Source organism: Odocoileus virginianus, chromosome 5 (assembly GCF_023699985.2).
Source record: "Odocoileus virginianus isolate 20LAN1187 ecotype Illinois chromosome 5, Ovbor_1.2, whole genome shotgun sequence".
In the NCBI taxonomy this organism is placed as follows: domain Eukaryota; kingdom Metazoa; phylum Chordata; class Mammalia; order Artiodactyla; family Cervidae; genus Odocoileus; species Odocoileus virginianus.
In genome coordinates this window covers 90,226,826-90,249,440 of record NC_069678.1, presented here as the reverse complement: position 1 = coordinate 90,249,440, position 22,615 = coordinate 90,226,826, and the positions used below count along the sequence as shown (strand labels likewise).

The 22,615-nt window shown below is 39.5% G+C and overlaps 1 protein-coding gene across 1 annotated transcript in view; it reads right to left on the bottom strand.

The window, feature by feature from the left end:
- PSMB2 (proteasome 20S subunit beta 2) overlaps positions 1-17,390 on the bottom strand; it is a 34,605-nt gene extending 17,215 nt beyond the window's left edge. The window contains exons 1-3 of the mRNA XM_020880246.2: positions 17,177-17,390; positions 12,711-12,833; positions 9,597-9,667 (exon numbers count right to left, since the gene is read on the bottom strand). Coding sequence (XP_020735905.1) covers positions 9,597-9,667; positions 12,711-12,833; positions 17,177-17,267 — 285 coding nt within the window. The 5' untranslated portion in view covers positions 17,268-17,390. The remainder of the gene's footprint in view (positions 1-9,596; positions 9,668-12,710; positions 12,834-17,176) is intronic.
- Between the last annotated feature and the right edge of the window lie 5,225 nt (positions 17,391-22,615).

Here is a 22,615-nt window from a genome sequence, read left to right as displayed (position 1 = left end):
AGATGCCCACAGCAACTAGAAAATCCTGGGGAAAAGACTATTTAGAAGCCCTTGTACTAGAACACGGTGCTACCCAATAGCAGCCTAGGTCCAACACAACGGACATGAAAGCTCCTCATTGGTCTTCCTGCTTCCTTCCGTGCTGTGTGCTGTGCTCAGGCATATCTAACTCAGGCTCCTCTGTCCATGGGATTTTTCAGGCAAGAATACTTGCCTGAGTATTACAACCCTGGGTGGGTTGCTATTTCATCCTCCAGGAGAACTTCCCAACCCAGGGATCAAACCCGCATCTCCTGTGTCTCCTGCACTGCAGGTGGATTCTGTACCACTGAGCCACTGCTGCTGTCTACTTTCCCCAAATGATCTACCAAAGAGTAGCCAATGGTCTAACCAAACCTCATCTGATCACGCTAACCCCATCTTAGCCAACAAGCTTCCAGAGAGGCCCACTGCTTTCAGCATAAGAGCTTTTTTTAATCAGTCTTCATAACATGGACTAACTCTCTAGTTTCAATCTTTTACCATTCCCCTAAAACCCTGAGCTGTATTTAACAAACTACTTTAGATTGCAGATTTTGTATATATCATGTTTAGAGTAAAAACTATATGAAGATATGTATTTCTATTTGTTTTTCCATCAGAAGAGCCCTAATTCATATCCAGTACCCCACTAGTTAAAATAGGTAAAAAATTAGGAGTAGGAGGCTCAGAGAACTATTTGTGCCTGCCCCAAACATCATTAGAAGGTGACTGTGCCGAAGGAAATGGCAACCCACTCCAATATTCTTGCCTGGAGAACTCCATGGACAGGGGAGCCTGGCAGGCTGCAGTCCATGGGGCTGCAAGTCAGACGTTGACTTAGCAACTAAAGCACCACCACCACCAGCCTAACCCTCTCTCACACTCCTCTAGGTCTGCACTTTCAGTGGTCCTTTCTGCTCCATCTTAGCCTTAATGACAGCTGGTCCTTCAACACTCAAGCTAGGCTTGGCTTACAGAGCAACTACCCGCGAGGCTATTGCAGCACTTGCCACTCTGCAGGACAGCTGTTTATCTCTCCGCCGCCCCATCTGAAGGCACACACTAAGCTCTGCACATTTCTTCAGCTCCCAAGGACAGTGCAGGCTATAGATTTGCTGAATGGATGGCTAGCAGCACCTACAGAACTTCTTAGCTATATTATACTGTACAAATTAGGAGGTATCAGAAAAGGAAGTGTGAAATTCTGGCCAAGTATTTCAGTTAATAAAGATTCAGATTACGTCTTCTGCCTTCCCTTTTTCTTTCCAATCTACTTCATGCTATCTTCTTTATTGTCTATACTCAAAAGTAATGATAAATCTAAACACTTTTTTTTTTCATTTTTAGCTTTTAAAAAAATGTGTTATGCTTTCCTACTCCTTTACTCTTCCTTTTTATGCTATTAAACTTTCTTGGTGAAATAATACACTCACATAAAAGTGCATAAAATATACACATATGGTTTAATGAATAAAGTGATCATACATTTAACTACAACCAAAGTCAAGAAATAGAAGAGTCAACTATTTCTCCCTCCAAAGGCTTCCTATTCCCCTGTGTGGGAGAATAAAGAAAATCTCACAGTTGTTTGGATCAGCCCCTGAATTCGTATCTCTGCACAATCCTGGTCCATGGCAAGTACAGAGAAGCACTAAGATGCCAGGGTACATGTGTATTCGTATCTGTGAATATGTGTGAGGACATGCCCACACAGGCCAAGGCACTGGTTTAAAGCAATGTTAAAAGGTGGGGTAAATCTGTATTTCTAATGGTAAACACTTTGCTGCTTAGTAAAACAGTATTCTACTGCTTATGGCTTAAACCAAATCCTAACAGGGAACCACATAATTTTCAAGATACAAGTTTCAAAACAACACAAATTTAAGGCCAACTACTTATACCGCTTCACCCCCATTGTGGACAGGAAAGATGTTTTAAGTGAAAAGTTGGCATTATGAGGTTACACAATACCAGCCACCCAACAGGCTCATTCCACTCAGCGGAGAATAGGGGTTCTCTATGCTCACAGCAGGCATACAACAGGGTAGCACATATATGCTCTCTGAGTGAGAAAGCAACACCTTCTCACATACAACCCCCTGGAGAGAGATGGGGAAGGGGAGGGGGGAGGACTTTACACCTGCAAACTCCTAACTCTATCAGCACTAGGACTGGGAAAAACAGCACATATTTTTAAAAAATAAAAAAAAGAAAAAAGGTTTCTTGATAAAGCTAGTAACTTTCAGAGAAGGATGTTCTTAAGTCATTTTTTTCCTAGGAAACTAGCAAGCGCAATGATTCAACATCCAAGTCTTTGTCTCCTTAATGGACTGAGTCAAGCCCTAATGACTGTATAAATAAACTGCTTAAAAGGGCAGCTGTCAGATTTCTTATTCTTCTTGGCAGAAAAACACTATAAGCACAAAGTGTTGTCATATTAATTAAGGCATTTGAATTTCAGGGCACATCTGTCCCTGGGCCTTTGGATAATCAAAATGACCACTAAAAATAGAATGGTGCTATCTCCAATGGGGCAGACATGAGCCACTTTCAACCCTGAGAGATTCCAGTGAGATGTGACTTGAAATGCACGCTTTGCAATACCATTGAACGTCCATCTACATGTAGCCACTTAAGTTTTTACTCTATGTTCTATTAAGGCTGGTAGACAAAAGTAATTAACAGATATAACTCTTGGCCCATAGTGAAAATCCAGCTAGCTGACTAGCTAACTGAGGTCTGGCACAGAAGAAAACACTTCTCCAGGTCTAAAAAACCAGTGACTGCACTGAAACTCCACGAGTTCCATGAGGAACGTCTTGGTATTTTTTTTCAATTTCCCCATCACCAAGAGTGAGCCAGCGCTGTCTGTCTAGATGCCCAGGCTGCATGGCAGCAGTGTCAAAGGCTGCCATTTGCTCCGAGGCACTGCCATCTGCAGCAGCACAACATTTCATCTCCGGAAAAGAAACACATCTGCCTTTGCCAGTGTCCTCCCACTGTGCCGCCCATCTGGAGCAGGTGAGCTAGAAGGCAAGCCCGGGCTCGGGTGAGGCGGGGGCGAGCAGGGAGATGAGGCCTCCAGGGAGAAGGCACATGGAGGAAGAAAGCAGTGCTGTGTCATGTCACATCCTGCTAACCACATTTGCCAAAAAGCTTGTGAAATTACCCTTGTTAGTGATATTTTAATCACAAGTAACAAATGGTTGGTTGCGTTTAGGGGACAAGACCTACAAAGCCAACATTTTACCTGGGCCATCTGTTCACAAGATCACATGACCTCACCGATACCAAACAGATGATGTCTTTGTGTCAGCCACCAAAGGCACGAGGGCAATACTGTCCTCTGAATAGAAGGCTCAAGGCAACAGGGTCTTTCTAGGACAGGAGCACACAATACCTGCCTACTATTAACCAGACTAAACACACTCAAATTCAGGCCAGAGTGCAGAGACAAGTCACTTCTAGAAATGACTGATACCTGAAATTCTTTCCTATATATTCTTTCCCTTTCACTTAAAAAATATAAATTCAAGTCTAGTTATGGTCTTTTTAAAAAATTAATTTACTTTTGGCTGCACTGGGTCTTGGTTGCTGCAGTCAGGCTTTCTCTAGCTGTAGTGAGTGGGGGCTACTCTCTCACTGTGGTGCAGGGGCTTCTCACTGCCGTGGCTTCTGTCGTGGAACACGGCCTCTGGGGCTCACAGGTTTCAGGAGTCGTAGCACCTGGGCTCAATGGTTGCGGCTCGCAGGCTACAGAGTTCGGGCTTAGTAGTTGTGGTATGTGGGCTTAGCTGCCCGACACATGAGATCTTCTCGGACCAGGAACCGTATCCGTGTCCCCTGAACTGGCAGGTGGACTCTTAACCACTGGACCACCAGGGAAGTCCTAGTTATGGTCTTGATGTCAGAATTTTTTTTTAAACTGAAGTATAGTTTTAATTTACAATCTTGGGTTTGTTTCAGGTGTACAGCAAAGTGACTTCAGTTATATATATTTACTTTTTCTGATTATTTTCCATTATAGGTTATTTTAAGATATTGAATATAGTTTCCTGTTGTTGTTCAGTCACTAAGTTGTGTCCAAATCTTTATGACCCCATGGACTGCAGAATGCCAGGCTTCCCTATCCTTCACTATCTCCCAGAGTTTGCTCAAATTCATGTCCATTGAGCTAGTGATGCCATTCAACCACCTCATCCTCTATCGCCTCCCTCTCCTCCTGCCCCCAGTTTTACCCAGCATCAGGGTCTTTTCCAATGAGCCAGTGCTTCGCATCAGGTGGCCAAAGTACTGGAGCTTAAGCTCCAGTATCAGTCCTTCCAATGAATATTCAGGATTGATTTTTCTTTAGGATTGACTGGTTTGATCTCCTTGCACCACGGATCAAAAGCATCCATCTTTGGCACTCATCCTTCTTTATGGTCCAGTTCTCACATCCATACATAACTACTGGAAAAACCATAGCTTTGACTATACAGACCTTTGTCAGCAAAGTGATGTCTCTGCTTTTTAATATTCTGTCTAGCCTTTTCGTAGCTTTTCTTCCAAAATCCATGTTTCTTATCTCTTCTATGTAGTTGGTCTCTGCTCACCCCACACTTCTAGTTTAACCCCCACGCCTCCCCTTCTCCTCTGGTAACCGTGTGTTTGTTTTCCATGTCTGTGAGTCTGTTTCTGTTTTGTGTATAGATTCATTTGTATTATTTTTTAGATTTCACATATAAGTGACAGAATATTTGTCTTTCTCTACCTGACTTATTTCACTTAATATGATATTCTCTATGTCCATCCCTGTTGCTGCAAATGGTATTATTTCATTCTCTTTTACCGTTGAGTAATATTCCACTGTGTATTCATACCACATCTTTTTAAACCAACCATCTGTTGATGGGTACTTGGACTGTTTCCACGTCTTGGCTGTTGTAAACAGTGCTACTATGAACACTGGGGTACATGTATCTTTTGGAATTAGGGCTTTGGTCTTTTCTGGCTGTATACTCAGAAGTGGGGTTGCTGGATCATATGTTAACTTGTAATTTTTTAGGGATACTGTTTTCCATTGTGGCTGCATCAATTTGCATTCCCACCAATAAGTACAAGATTTCCTTTTTCTCCAATGTTCTCCATCATTTATTACTTGTAGACTTATTATTTTTATTTTTTGATGGTGCTGTGCAGCATGTGGGATCTTAGTTCCCTGAGTGGTACCAAACCTATGCCCCCTGAACTGGGAGCACAGAGTCCTAACACTGGACCCTCAGGGAAATCCCTATTATTTTTAGACTTTTTGATGATAGCCATTCTGACTGGTGTGAGGTGATTCCTCAATGCAGTTTTGATTTGCCTTTCTCATTTCTCTAATAATTAAAAGAATCTACCTGCAACGCAGGAGATCCTCATTCGATTCCTGGATCAGGAAGACCCACTGGAGAAGGGATAGGCTACCCACTCCAGTATTCTTGGGCTTCCCTCATGGTTCAACTGATAAACAATCTGCCTGCAATGTGGGAGATCTGGGTTCGATCTCTGGGCTGGGAAGATCCCTTGGAGAAAAGAATGGCTACCCACTCCAGTATTCTTGCCTGGAGAATTCCATGGACTATACAGTCCATGAGGTCACAAACAGTCAAACATGACTGAGTGACTTTCACTTTCTAATAATTAACGATGTTGAGCATCTTTTCATGTGTCTGTTGGTCACTTGTTTATCTTCTCTGGAGAAATGTGTATTTAAATCTTCTTCCCACTTTTTAAATATTTTTTTTTTAATATTGAGTTTTATGAGTTGTTAATATATTTTGGATATTAACCCCTTGTCAGTAACATCATTTGCAAATATTTTCTCCCATTCCGTAGGTTGCCTTTTATTTTGCTGATGGTTTCCTTCACTGTGCAAAAGCTTTTATTTTGATTAGGTTCCATTTCTTTATTTTTGCTTTTATTTCTTTTGCCTTGGGAGACTGATCTAAGAAAATATTGCCATAATTTATGTCAAAGAATGTTTCACTTATGTTCTCTTATAGGAGTTTTATGGTGTCATGTTACATATTTGGGTCTTTAAACATTTTTTAGTTTATTTTGTGGTGTGAGAAAGTGTTCTAATTTCACTGATTTACATTTAACTGCCGAGCTTTCCCAATATCACTTGCTAAAGATTGTCTTTTCTTCATTGTATATTCTCACTTCTTTTGTTGTAAATTAACTGACCGCAAGTATGTGGGTTTATTTCTGGGCTCTTTATTCTATTCCATTGATCTGTATGTCTGTTTCTGTGCCAATATCACCTTGTTTTGATTACTATAGTTTTGTAGTATTTGACATTAGATCTTTAAATCATGCTATCTGGAGCTGAAAGAAACTGTAAAAATTACCCATATGTTCTTTCTACCAAGGTTTTTCATCTAGCTCATGGGAGAGTTAGTGCTATACCTCCTGTATCAGGAATCATTCAATTACACTAGTTTTCAAACTTTATATCTATAATTTCCAATATGATAGCCATTAGCCACAAGTGGCTATTGAGCACTTAAAATGTGACTACTGTGACTGAGGAACCAAAGTCTTTTCTTTAAAGAAACAAAAGTTTATTTCTCTTTCAAAGTTCAAGAGACTTTCACATAGGAACTGAATTTTAAATTAAATTGAAGCAAGTTTTTTTATTAAAGCATAGTTGATTTATAATATTATATCAGTTTCAGGTGTCTAGTATAGGGATTCAATATTTTTATAATTATACTCCATTTAAAGGTATAAAATAGCTACATTTCCCTGTTTTACCATATATCCTTGTTGCTTATTTATTTTATACATAGCAGTCTGTACTTCTTAATCCCATGCCCCTATCTTGCCTCTCCTCTTTCCTGTCCTCACTGGTAAGCAATAGTTTGTTCTCTATTATCTGTAAATCTGCTTCTCTTTTGCTATATACATTTAATTTTGTTTTTTACATTTCACATACAAATGGTACCAAAGTATTTGTCTTTGTCTGACTTTTTCATTAAGCATAGTATGCTCTAGGTCCATCCATATTGTTGCAAATTGCAAGATTCCATTCTTGTTTATGGCTGAGTAATATTCCACTGTGTGCGCATGCGTGTGTGTGTGTGTGTATACACACACCTCACATCTTTTTAATCCATTCATCTATTGATAGATAATTTTAATTATTTTAAATTTAAATAGCCATATATGACTAGTAGCTACCATGCTGGACTATGTCAATCTAGAAAAAAGCTGAGCACATAATATACGATCAATGTTGGTTTAATTTTATTTTCCTTATTAATAGCACTCTTTACTAGCAGATTGTTGAACTAAAATAGCACAAGAAACAATCTCCCATAGGAAACTATTAAATTGCTTCTTTAACCAAACAGTAACAGCACCATAAAAGCAAGTTTATTAATTTATTTATCAAATAAATGTATTAATTAGGTATATGTGTCATATACTGTATTAACAGCTTTGCATGATTACCTCATTTAATCTTCATAATAACTCCATGAAGTAGATACCATTATTTTATAAGTAGGGAAATTAAGCTTAGAATTTGTTCAAAGACACAGCTAGCAAGTCAGTGGGCAAAGATTTAAACCCAGGCAGTGTAATTCCAGATACTGTGTTTAACCAACAGGCTAAACTGTCTGTATCTTAAAGAACCAATTTATATAAGATTGGCAAAGAGCACAGCACATAGCAAACTGGAGGTCAAACAATTTGAGCTACAGACATGAAATTATGCATGGTAACTGGCTGACTCAAATAAGTATCATGTGCCAAATGGTGAGACTATATTAAAATGCCAAATCTAGTAATTTTGTACTTATTTGGAAGACTGAAAAATCACCATCACCTTTCTCCTCATAAAAAAATGCCTGAAATATGAATTAGTATTTTAGAACAATCTCATTTGATTGGAAGGTGGCGGAGAAGGGATTGGATCTAGAAGCACAAGGCAGAGGTAATCAATGTTTACTAGAGCCCCATGTCACTGTCTACAAGGGATATTTATTTGTTAAGACATCAAACATTTCTGCTAGGAGATTAACCGGATTCACTACATTTGCATAAAGCACACTGCCTCTCTTATCTCATTTCTAAAAGGAGCTTAACTCACTTAATGTCTGTAGCATTTAAGACAAAGTGTTTATTGTGCCCAAAGCTGGAATTCTTATTCCAATTCTGCCTGGCAAGTCAGAGGGATATTTTACACAGCAAGCCACAGTATACTCTCTACTGAATACCACAGGAACTTCTAAGAAGCAGGGAAGGTTGTATCTGATCCATTTACCTCTCTTGGGGAAGAGTAAATAAGAAAAGCCACTGATCTTTCACCCAGATTAAAACAATGTATATAAATTTATCCCCTCTACCCAATTCATCCTGTTTTTAGCTTCTCTTCAAACCTCACAATTTTTCATATTGCACAAACCGAAGCTAGCAAAGAGAGATTCTATTTACTGAGAAGTTCTCAATTCAGTATTAGACACTAGAAAATAAACTGCTTTAAAACCTGTAATATGTAACAAATCAAAACCTGTACTTGTTTTGATTTGTCATAAATCAGCTTAAATAAGTACAGATGAAAAAAAAATTATGTTCTAGAAACACTACTGAAAAACCAAGTAGCTGTCAAGGCAGAATAGGCCAGTAATTACGGTACCATTAGTGTAGCTTTTGCCTGACCTGCTGTGTGACCTGCAGCTAATCCCTTTGCCACTTTATGCTTTTCATTCCTATCAGTGATGGAGAATTAACTACTATATATCTCCGCAGACTAGTGAGTAGATTAAATTATTAAGCAAAACGCTTTGGGCAAAAGTCATATGAATGTTAAATATTATGATTTACAAGCATTCATTATCCTAGCACTCCTGTGGGGTTAGGAAGCTATCACGATTTCATAGATGAGTAAACAGGCACAGGGGGTAAAGTCACATGGCAGAGCTCTATTTACTGAGTCCCTGTGGGAAGGGAATAATACACACCTTTAGCGATCATACAAACTTTCTTGGCACATCCTACACAATCTTTAATACATTCAATCCTCTTTTCCCCCTTTCTTTTTTCATTGAATCTTTAAGATGTTGCATCTTTTAACATGCTGTCAACGGAACAAAGACAGTTCTAAGATAACAACAAGGCCAGACTAAGTGAAGAGGAATAATTCTGTGTGCACTGGTGAGAAGAGTCACAGAAAGACATGGTTACTCTCAAAATAAAATTTGTATATAGTAGTATTTTAAGGTTTCATCTCCATCACCACATAATCCAACCACAGGAATTAAGACACATGGTTTGCTGTGAAAACACTGAAAATTAAAAGGCCATTGCCAGATCTTCCTGTTGGTGTACCCCCTCCAAATTCTCTGCAACTGTTATGTTCACCCTCTGGGCTTTAATTAGCAACTATGCAGAAAGAAAAAACAAATCCCACAAGACTGAAGAATAACAAATAGCAATAGGAAGGGCTCAGGAAGGCCAAATAAGGGTAAAATACTACTCGTGAGTAATAGGAATAGAAAAGAAGCATAGATTTCTCTGTCACTAAGGCTGCTTGTTGTATTGCTTACCCGACTCCGAAGATAGTCAGCCAGGTTTCGGCGAGTGAAATTAGCTGCTGCTGTGGGAGACAGTTCATAACCTGGTACAAGAGATACATACTTGTTGTCAACAGTTGAAAAGTGAAAGTGGAAGTTGCTGAGTAGTGTCCAATTCTCTGCAACCCCATGGACTATACAGTCCACGGGATTCTCCAGGCCAGGATACTGCAATGTGGGAGACCTGGGTTTGATCCCTGGGTTGGGAAGATCCCCTGGAGAAGGGAAAGACTACTGGAGTGGGTAGCCTTTGTCAACAGTTGGGAAATAGCTAGTTAGTACCGGCAGTGATTACTGGGCATAAAACAGAATCAAGGTAACTATTCTACAGTGAGACTAAATTCATCACCCTGATTAAGCTATTCATTCAGCAACAGACTGTGGTTTCCTCTGCAGAAGGAAAGAGGTACAAATGTATACAGATGTTTTATATATATATAAAAAAGAAAGAGGTCTTGAGATGATAATGTTTTTAGTTTATTTAAAAAAGATACTGGGAAAGACAGGCTGGAAATTAGAATGGCCTTAGTCATACTTTATAAGGTTTTCTTTTTTTTTAAGTGAAGTAATTTTATCAAGAAGTGTAATATGATTTTCAAAAGCACAAGCCACAGGGAAAAAATTGTTTCTATCGCTATCTGTAACATTTTAAAAATTGAGGCTCTCCAGCATAAAACCTCTATAAATAAAGTTGTAATGCCAAGCAAAGTACAGCCCAGAGGAATGGCATCAGATGTGCCTTAGTAACACACTCTGGACATTAACACTCCAGCATAAAATGGGGCTAGTGTCAAAAATCACAAGAATGACCCACAACTCAGCAGACCCACAAGAAAATGCCAGTTTGGAAAGACTGCATGTGATTATTACCTACAACGTTCGAAATACCAGTATCACATCAGGTAAGATGCAGATTAAAATTCTAACAAATATTTATTGAACAGCTATTATGTTTCAGAGCTTACACTAGGTGCTTTCACATATATTACTGAATTTCACCCTTACAAGTCTATTAGTACATGTTAAACTATAATAAAAACAACTCTGAACAAGCAGGAATACTTGTCAATTCTCTAACTCTCTAAACAGTGCTAAGGATTTCACAATTATCTTAAAAGGCAGAAAAGTCTGATGCCTGACCATCTGCATATAGATTTTCTTTCTTTCCCTTATTTTGGCTTAGTTATTGAGTCCCTTGGACTGAGAGAGCCAACCAGTCCATCCTAAAGGAAATCAGTCCCGAATGTTCACTGGAAAGACTGATGTTGAAGCTGAAACTCCAATACTTTGGCCACGTGATGCGAAAAGATGACTCATTTGAAAAGACCCTGATGCTGGGAAGGACTGAGGGCAAGAGGAGAAGGGGACGACAGAGGATGAGATGGTTGGATGGCATCACCGACTCAATGGACATGAGTTTGAGTAAACTCCAGGAGTTGGTGATGGGACAGGGAGGTCTGGCGTGCTGCAGTCCATGGGGTCACAAAGAGTCAGACACAACTGAGCTACTGAACTGAACTGATTGAATTTTAAATGCACAAGCTATATTGTGTAGGGTTACATACACAAAATATAACTTAAAGGAGTTTTAAGGGCAATTCTAACCATATACAATTTGTCTTTTATGCATTGACTTTAGACCCTGAGAGTTACATAACAGAAACTCTTTTGTTTATTACTCCACGCTCTCCTGGGCCGGGACAGGGGAAGTATTGCTCTACCAACTGTACTTCAGAAACACTGGGACCCTTCATGGGGACCATGCAGACAACAAGTAGTTATTAAAAAATAATTATTACGAAGTATTTTACACATGGCACTCTGCTCAGTGTTATGTGGCAGCCTGAATAGGAGGGGAATCTGAGGGAGAAAAGATACATGTACATGTATTGCTGAGGCCCTTCACCATTCACCTGAAACTATCACAATATTGTTAGTTGGTTATATCCCATTAGGAAATAAAAAGTAAAAAAAAAAAGTATTCTAAACTTGCTTAAACCTAAATACCATGTACTTTAGGTTCCTTAACGGCAGGAACTGAGCCTTATTCATCTTTGAATTCTCTATGGTACTAGACAGAAGGCTTAACATGGATGAGGCCCTCAAAAATATTTATAGAACTGAATACATGATGCTAAGCTTGCCACCTAAAAAACTATACAAATGGATCATATCCAGTGATTTTATACATACAATTAAAATTTCCTTAATTTATACTAGTTCTATGTTTAAGAGTATTATTACACTGTGAAGTTAAGTAACTGGAAGGAAGGTTCTTTTCTGCTGAAGCATCAATATAAACTTCCCTGGATCAAAGGGCTAGTGGCTAGTATTATTTCACAGGAAGGCTTTACCAGTGGATAAGAGTTTATTAGCCACAGAGAGTTCACAAAATATCTCACAAAAATTCTGATTATCTCCCTAGACAAGAACCTACCAGAGAGGCAAGGCAGAACCCTTTTATGACACGGTAAATCTCTTATAATTACACAGAGCCTAAAGTTTACAAAGCATTTTCATACATACTATTCATTAATATTATTATAACAATACCATTTATTTATTGTTTGACTACACTGCACAGCTTGTGGGATCTTAGTTCCCCAACAAGGGATCGAACCAATCCCCTCTACAATGAAGTACAGAATCCCAACCACTGGACTGCCAGGGAATTCCCAATAATGCCATTTTAGTGATAAGGAAAGTAAAGGTCCAGAGAGGATAAGTGATTTGTCACATAAAAAACAGTAACCAAGTCTAACTTAGGTCTTTTAGTTCTGAGATTTCATATACACTGTAGCTCAAGTCACATTCTCTAACACTTAAAAATCTCATATCATCATGCTCATTTTTCAAGGTGGGGTTATTTTTATCCCCCATGTATCAGTGTTGTAATAGTTCTCTTTTCTGCTCTAGGATTTTTGTAGAAAATCCTTAGGACCAGAAGGAGGATCTAACTAAGGCTTTAAAAATAGTAAGACTCAAATAAAAATAAGAGCACATGTATAGAACTGCCAGTATAGAATATTCTCTTTCAGTACACTTTAAAGATAAGACCACCAAAGCCACATTCTAAGTATTACCCACCATTTCGCATCTTATAGAGCTGCACATTTTTCTGAATATATTCTGCAAACTGTACAGTGTCTCCAGCCTCTCCAACACACAGGAGTAAGATTTTTTCACTCATCTTAAACATCTTGTCATGATCTGCTCAAAGAAGAAACACACAGTGTTAGAAATTATCTTAGCAGAAAATTATTCTTATTACACAGCAACTACAAACAGGTTTACCAATTACCATATTGAATTTTATGAATAACTGTTTTATGAAGACTTTGATGGGCAACTGTATCAATTACTCTCTTTCACTCTCCAGGTTAAATTCATCTGCATATTTTATTAACATCAATTTCAGGTGGAGAATATATATAAAAGCTGATAACTGAAAATACACATAAAAACATTAAGGCACTTTGAAATGCAATGAACAATAACTGAAGGAATCAAGCCAATGGCCATTATCTTCGGCTCAAGATTCCAAAACCCTGAAATGTCTCTACAAATAGGAATGTAAATTATTATATAAACAAAAGCATATATGAAAAGAACCAGTGCTGCAATTAAGGAACCATCTCAAGGAAGAACAAAAAATCAAATGAGAATACAAATCACCTTAAAAAGTAAACCAACTCCATTTACAAAGAGAAAGTTACAGTGAGTGCCAAAGCAAAAATCCTAACCAATATTGCACTAAGCTATTTAAAAATACCTCAAAAATCTCAACACTCTAATCTTATCTAGCTGAACCAGACACATTCAGATTAAACAGATAAATAAATATTCAGATAGAAATTAGTGCCCAAGGAAGAAAACTCCATATTCAGTCCGTAGCTTCAGAAAAAAGCTAAATCTCCCTATCTTACTCTCACTTTCACTTTTCCTTTTTCAAATAGTGCTGAATAATCTTCGCTGGGAGACATGCTTCCTGTTTGAAAGCTTTTGAAATGTCAAAATCTCTTAACAGGATTTAAAAAACAAATGCTATAGTCAAATACTTTACAAGTATTTGAGAATTGGAGATACCAGTAATAAGGTTTCCTAGACTTTAGCGAGGAAGTGCACAGAAAATGTGCCTGCAGATAGTGCCTGCCTTGAAACTCCTAGATTGAAACACTTTCATTTGTTAAAGGCTACAGGAGATTTAAAGACTATGACTTTAAAGATCTAAAGACTGTTTATGAAAGAAAAAATTCACTTATAGATTAATTATGCAAAGAAAAAGAACCAAGACTATTAGATGCTGCTGGCATCTGAGTTCCTGTAGTTGCAGAAGTATGGGCAATTTTTATTTCTTTCATTATGCTTATGAATATTTCCTATAATGTTTGTATTTCATATGCACCATCTTTGTAAGAAAACATTACTTAATATGTTTATTGTCATAATGAGAAAAAAAGCTTCATATCTGGGGGGGAAAGCCTGTTTACAAAGAATTTATGTTATACTTAGAAGAAATGCTAAATTTTGAAACAGTAATCGCTTCAACTGTTCGATTTTGAAATGAACTTAATCAAGGCCAAAAAAGTGTTTTTTAAACATGCATTGTATAGTGATTGGTGAAGGGGGTATTAAAAAGAAAAAAAGAAGATGCTAACGACTCCCTAAATCATACAGGAAACAGGCTATGTAGCTCAAGGCAATTTCTGATCCTTGAAAAAGAACATACAAGATCCACATACAGGAAACAAGTGGACAACAAAATAAGCAATGTAAGCATACAATACTTTAGACTGGAACCCAAGAGATTTTCGTAGCCTGGGTTGAGCAAGTCTAGTTGAGCTCAAGTCTGAACTTGAGCAAATTATCTGTCCTTTCTAAGCCAGTTTCCAAGTGTGTAAAATGAAGATACTGTCACCTACCCCTGCCTAACTCATAGGTGGGGAAAACTGTACATGTACAACATTATCATACTCAGTGTGAGACAATGAAGTTCAGATTATACATGCTACAGGAATTCAGGGGAAAAGAAAAAGAGCAATCTGTGTGAGCTGAGATACTGTGAGAAATTTAGAAGCAATTCTATAGAGGCCAGAAGATAAGAGAAATGAAATGTGGCGTGTAGCCAAACTGAAATATTGTACCACTTTAACAAGCAAGCAATCTCTGGGAAACATTTTCTCTATAGTATCAAAATACCTTATAATGACAAACCAAAAAAACTGGAAGCATCACTCTCATTTTATACCAGAAGAATAATGAATCTCAAAAGGTTAATTCATTTTCAGCCTACCCTACATAGTTTTTTCACGAAATGAAAGGTAAGAAAAAGTCCTTATACAATTCCAAAGCTTCTATCATAAACATTTTTATATCTGAAAACACTATGGGGAAAATTAGAGCTAAGTACAATTATTTTCAAGCATTTTTAAAGAACTAACTCAAATTCATCTTCTATACCACAGTGATTTCTCTGAATACCATAAGGATTTACTTTTGAAACCATTAATTTAAAAGCTAACCTAATACTCGCTGGTGATACTTCTTTTTATCATACAAAATCATCTTGCGATATTTATTTCCTGGTTTTCTTAATGTCTTAGACCCCTTCATGGATTATACCAAATACACTGCATACCCTATACCACCTAAAAGTACTGTGTATGTAAGTAGGCTTAAAACACATTCTATTTTTTGAAGTGGCTTCATACATATTATGAAGAAACAGAACACCTATAAACGTACTGAATTTGTTACTGTTAAACTACTTCATTGAAACTCCAATACTAAAAAAAAAAAAGAAACTCCAATACTTTGGCCACCTGATGCGGAAAGCTCATTTGAAAAGCCCCTGATACTGGAAAAAACTGAGAGCACGAGGTGAAGGGGACGACAGAGGATGAGATGGTTGGATGGCATCACTGACACAATGGACATGGGTTTGGGTGGACTCCGGGAGTTGGGGATGGACAGGGAGGCCTGGTGTGCTGCGGTTCATGGGGTCGCAAGGAGTTGGACACGACTGAGCAACTGAACTGAACTGAAACTACTTCATGCTAAACTCACTTGCATGTCAAAGGCCTTAGTATTCAAAATAATGGACAGATATACTCTTAAAAAATGAACTGACTACTGTGGAAAACATGGTTTACAAGTAAAACTTCCACAAACATATGGAATTTTATAAAGTAATTTGACTTAAAGAACACAACCCATACCATAAAAGTTTAACAGTTTAATAACTTCTCTTTCCTTAAGCCAAGAATGAACTGTTACCTGTCCTCAAAGCCGTCCCTAATCTCTACAACTAGAGATCTAGTTGTAGATCTCTTCTTCCTCTGGAGTAGATAAAAACTATCTCTGCTTTCTCTGCACTACCTGAGAAGTTCGAATGTACTTTTCACACGCAGCATCATTTTCTAGCTTGTGTTATAATTATTTGTACACATATCTGAATCCCTTATTAAACTGTAACTTCTAAGATAAGGGCCACATCTTATTTTTCTTTGAATCCCTTCAGCACCTAGTACTGTAACAGACATATAGGTGCTCCAAACCTATTTGTCAAATGAACATTAAATCATCTGGGCAAACAGATTAATAATTTTTCAAAAGTAGGATATCTATGAATCGTGAAAACACATTCTTAAGATTCCGCAGACAAGCAACCAAAATCTTTTAAAAATATGGAGTCAAATTGCATAGGGCTGAACCTGGGTTCTGTCACTGAGGCCTTAGGCAAGTTTCTTAACCTCTATGCTTCAGAACTGTCAATGTGACAGCATCCATTTCAAAAGATTCAATGAATTAATGCAAACTGCTTAAAATAACACGTATACAAGTGCTCAGTATGTTTACTACCAAGTATCTGTCATAGTGTTAAACATCTGCACAAAACTTTTTCAACTCAACCCTCTCAACAAGCTTTTTAGGTCGGCGTTACTAATCCTGATTTAGCAGATGAGGAAATTTGGGCACTGCGAAATAACTTGTACAAAGTCATAAAGCAAATGACTGACGGGGGTTCCAGTTTCCTAACTCCACTAGCTACTCAAATACAAGGAAAACTAGGTAGCCAGTGCCCTGAAAAGGAAGGGTCAGAGCTAAGACTCGGGAAGATATAGACAGTGGAAGGGAAACGGCAGGTTTCTGGTCCCACAGTCTCTCACTCCCCCCAGGATCCCACCTTATGCTGTCACAATCTAACCTCATCAGCACCGACAACAAGAAATCTATCAGAGACTAGGGGGTCTAGGAATCCTGAAGCCGGGCTGGCGCTTAAACACTTAAACTGAGTTCCCTTAAGCAACTCTCGCCTAGTAAGCATTCAGCAAAAGCAGGAGCACAGTACTGACCCAGGAGCCCTGGGAGGAGCCAAAGTCAAGGTCCTAAGCCTGTCTGCCTGTCTCCTAATTCTAAAACCACGCAAGGGCTGACCAGGGCAGTCGAGGTTCCATGCCCCAGACCTCCCCGGTACTCACCCAACCTCCCACGAACTCCTCCCGGCTGTCCCTATACCCAGGCCCGGCCGGGCCTTCCCTGCTTCCTCTCACCATCCTTCATCTGGACAATATTGCTAGCAGCCACCCGGTCGGAGGCGACAAGGACATAGTCGGGACCCTGGATGCCGATGAGGTACTCCATGGTGGCAGGAGGCCGGGGACTGCAGGCTTAATCGAGCGCAGGGCTGGCCGGCTTCTCCGCCTCACGGGTGAGACAGCACCTCCGAGCAGAGCTCCGCGCGTCGCAGACCCCGCGACAGTCCTGGCCACCGGCGCTCCCGGATGACGTACAACTGTCGCGAGAGTTTGGAAAGTGGGCGTGGCGTTTGGTATGTAAAACGCTCTCTCGGCTTCTGACCTGTTCCGGTCTCTTGCGATCCTGGCAGTACTGGGCGCTTGCCTCACGTAATGTTACGTAATACCTAGTTACTTTATTTATAATTGGGAGTTTAAAACTCGCTTGAGGAGGAAGTCACGCGCTGTATATAAAGTGCCGAGCACATGCGTCTGCCCGAAGGTGTGCGTCTTTAGCTGGCAATTTCCCTTCGGTTCTCGGTAAAATATCTCCTGAGACCCCTTTTCCGCAAGCTAGATTAGAGAAAAATAAACCTGAAATTTGAAAGGAGCCCTTTTTACATGTTTCATAATTGTAAAATATGACTGAGTTAAAGATCTAAACATGAAGACAAATAATAAAAAATGTGTTTATGTTGTTCCAACCTCAAATTATATGTAGTTGCTACCTCTGATAACAGTAATTTGAAGGGAGCACCTTCACTTTTTATTTTATACACATCTATATTATTTGAATGTGTCACAGTGCTCAGGTATTACTCGTATTTTAATAGGAAAAAGTACAGCCATCCCTTTACATGTTTCAGCCATTCTGGGAAAGCTCATTTATTCCATGATTAGTTTCTGACATTTGAATGGTTTCATAATTGAGTCTTCATACTAATCATACTAGCTTATTCAGAAATGGAAAACTGGTTGCAATTGTATCTCTAAACACAACTATGCAATTCTCTTGCTTCTGCAAAAATGTGTAGTCCCTACTCCCTTCTGAATGTTTCTTCCAGCTCTCTGCCCATGCAGAAACACAGAGCCTGAGGAGCTTGGGGCAGCCAATCTATCATGGGATTATGCCAGAGGCAAGCGAGGTCATTACGTCGACCGTCTCACTGTGAACACAGATGCATCCATCATCCTAGAAACATCCTTTCTTAAACACCACTGGGGAAGCAATCTCTTAAGCCTCACTCCCCCTGTCATTTTGTTTGTCTTTTACAATTGCAAAAATTACATAGTTATACTATACATACACAACGCAGAAGTGAAGTTAACTCTCTCTCCTCCTCTCACCAGAGATAATACTTACCAGATGTCTGTATCCTTCCAGAACTTTTTTCCTTTGCGTATACCAATATTTGTCTGTTCATCCATTCATTCATAAAGGCTGCAGAATTCTGAATTGGAAAACCCAATTTTTAAAAAGGACCTTAAAAAGAAAGGACCCCCAAGCATCTTGTAAGCTGGCCATTTGTCCTCCTCCCCAGGAAATCCCCTCTAGCTAAGTCAAACTAGATTCTCTAACTTCTCATTATAATAGAAGAAAGTTAATTTTCAAGATATAACTTGTTCTATTTCACTAAGAATTAGGGAGAATCCCTTCTTCAGTTAAAGTCTTAGAATAACTGTTAGAACAGTGCCTGCAGAGGTTCCAGAAATGGCATGATGTAGTCAATTTTTCTGTAAAGAACCAGATAGTATTTTTGGCTTTATAGGCCATCAAATATCTGCCATAACTACTCAGTGATGCCGTTGTAGTGCAAAAGCAGCCATAGCGAATATATAAATCAGTGAACATGGCAATGTTCCAATAAAACTTTATTTACAAAAAAACAGGTGAAAGGGAGAGGTGGATTTGGTTCATCGAACATAGTTTGCAGACCCCAAAAGTAGTGGGAGGCCTGTGAATCAGCACCTAACTCTGGTCCCAGCTCTATCTCTTCCAACTTGGGTGCAAAATTCATTGAGCTTCAATTTCTTTACTTATCAAAGGGACATTCAGAAGAGAGATTTGCTTATTGTTTTTCTTGAGATGGGAAGGAGATGCAGGCTTGTTTGGCTCCATGAGTATAAGAAGTCATATCCTGCTCCTTCATGAACTCTGGGAAGTTTGGTAGGATCAGAAAGAAGAATGAGTGCAGAGTACCTAGGGAATGTGGTCATAGTACAGGGGGCTACCAGCTTTGCCAAGACTCCCAAGCTTGACACGGAGGCATCAGCTTAGCCTGTACTCAAAAGACTCTGTGAGCTTAGATAGTAAGGTTGGGACCAAGACTGGAAATCAGTGGTCCACCCCTAAATATTCAGGGATATTAATATATCGGATAATGTTGATGCCCTGCCCATATCTATTTACCTACTTGTAGTAGCTGCCATACCCTAGCTTCTATAAATCTTGATGAATAACAACTCACAACTTTGCCTTTCTTCGGAGGACTTCTCTCAACCGTAAGGGAAGCATTTTTGCCTGGGAGGCTATGAATTGATTCCCACTCCCCAATCATTAACTTACTGACACAGGGATAAAAGATCAATTCCCTTAATTTAAAGTGGAACATAGTTTGTCCTCCAGAGTTTCCCTGTGGATCAGTCTAAAACTAGACTCCAACCAAGACACATTCTTGCTTAACTTTATTCCTGCCCTTTCTGGCTTCTGTTACTCCCTTTCTCCTACTTCAGAAGCTAAAGGCAATTCTTTAGCAGGTATTCATGCTAATGGTTTTCCCTGATAGCTCAGTTGGTAAAGAATCCGCCTGCAGTGCAGGAGACCCTAGTTTAGTTCCTGGGCTGGAAAGATCTGCTGGATAAAGGATAGGCTACCCCCTCCAGTATTCTTGGACTTCCCTTGTGGCTCAGCTGGTAAAGAATCCACCTGCAGTGCAGGAGACTCTGGTTTGATTCCTGGGTTGAAAAGATCCCCTGAAGAAGGGAATGGCTACCCACTCCAGTGTTCTGGCCTGGAGAATTCCATGCACTGTGTAGTCCATGGGGTCACAAAGAGTTGGACATGACTGAGTGACTTTCACTTTCACTTCATGCTAACAAGCTGCTGGATCTAAAGTTCTTAGGCAAGAACCTCTTACAGAAGAGAAAAATAAAATTATGATGGGATTCACATATTACATCATAGGTATACCATCTGGCCCCCAACTTCATATTTTACATCAACCAACATTGCAGGGAAATGGAACGGTTTACATCTAAGCTAGAAGAAAACAGCCTGGCTGTCTTAGGTAGTAGACTCAAGAAGTTGTTTGAACTTGTTTTCTTGGTCAGGCCTCAGAAATCACGGGTCATATTTCTCGAGCGGCTTCAAAACTCTTTCTATGAGTTTTGGCTGAATGAAAAATCAAAAGGGAAAACAGAATTTAAAAGTTTCCATATTACTGGGGCTTCCCTGGTGGTCCAGTGGTTAAGAATCTGCCTTCCAATGCAGGGGACATAGATTCCATCCCTGGTTGGGAACTAAGATTCTACATGCTGCGGGGCAACTAAGACGGCACACTGCAACTACTGAACCCTCAGGACCACAACAAATATCCCACGTATTGCAACTAAGACCTGATGCAGCCAAAAAATAAATACTTTTTTAAAAAGTTTCCACATTATTATGAAAAGATTGACTGTTTTTTGAGGTCATGGTACCAAGCAAGAATCTGTTTTAAACCTGCCTAATCAATAAATGAGAGCTCTATACCCTTGGTAACAAATCACCAGAACAGGTTTAAACACTTTTACTCAATCAGTATTGATACATCAGTCAATGACATAATGAACATGCTTTTTTGTAAGCGAATCACTCAGTGACAGCTCCTTATTTCTAAGACTTATTTCTAAGTCAGCCAGTCAAGACTTGACCCATTCCAACGAACATACTTCTGAATGCCAGTCAAGACTTGACCCATTCCAACGAACATACTTCTGAATGCCAGCCAATTCACCCAAGAAACCACACTTATTAAGACTATATCAACCCACTCATGCCTCTGAAAATCTACAGTCTCTGAATTCCATGCTCTCCCAAAACTCTAAGATGAACAGTCTGCTTTTCTTGGAGAAACTAAGCCTAATCAGCATGTACATAAGTAAGCAATAATTAAGCTTTGTATTTTTTGTTTTAGAGGCTGAGTGGTGACCTGGTGGTCTTGTCTATTGACACATTGAGGCTCTCTAGCTCTGAGCGGGTCCAGAATAAAAAAGTGCTTCAGCAGTGTCGGGCTACAATATAAGCAGCCTGGCTACTTGGGCCCCTTGCCCCAGCTGACTGTGTCCTACAATTGTCTTTGGTAAAGAAATATGCCATATGAGACTTCTGTTAATCCACAATGGGAGAGTTGTAGCTCAGACTTCTGACTCTAGAGGAAGGGTATACCATCTGGATAGAAGTGTCTGACCATAGGATGTTAAATGACCATGAAGTTTGAATTTCTCATTATGAGCTGAGTTCTATCTAACCTACCAGATTATAAGATGAAGTGGGCCCAGCAGTAACACATCATAAAGTGAAAGTGAGACATCTAGGATCAAGTCTGACCTAGTCCAGAGAGCACAAGTAAACTGCATGAAGTGTTTGGCAGGGATAATTGATGCTAATCATCATGAGGAGAGAGGGCTGTGCTACATAATGAGGACATAGAGGAATATACCTGACATCCAGGTGATCTACTGGAGCATCTCTTGGTACTCTTATACCCAGCTGAACTATAAGTTTAGCAACCATGGCCTGGTAAGGGTCTGGTGACCAACTGTCAAGACCAAATACCTTAGAAATGAGGGTGTGAATGTGTATCAAATTATCACATTGTACACCTTGGATTTATTAATGCATGGTATTATATGTCAAATATATCTCAATGAAGCTGAAGGAGAAAAGAAATTAGGAAGTGGGTCAACTTACCAGGTAAGTTAAAGGGGAGAGAGATCTGAAATGAGTGGCAGGGACTTCCCTGCTGGTCCAATGGTTGAGACTCTGCCTGCCAGTGCAGGGGACACGGGTTCAATCCCTGGTCCAGGAAGATTCCACATGCCACTGGACAACTGAGTCCATGCACCACAACTTCTGAGCCCACATGTCACCAGCTACCGAAGTCCACACGCCCTAGAGCCTGTGAAAAAGTGCAGTGAAGTCGCTCCGTCGTGTCTGACTCTTTGGGACCCCATGGACCATAGCCTACCAGGCTCCTCCATCCATGGGATTTTCCAGGCAAGAGTACTAGAGTGGGCTGCCGTTTCCTTCTCCAGGGGATCTTCTCAACCCAGGGATCGAACCCGGGTCTCTTGCATTGCAGACAGACGCCTTACCATCTGAGCCACCAGGGAAGCCTAGAACCTGTATTCCGGAGCAAAAGAAGCTACCGCAATGGGAAGCCAGCACACAGTAACAGTACAGCCAAAAATAAGTAAATAAATAGAATAAACAAT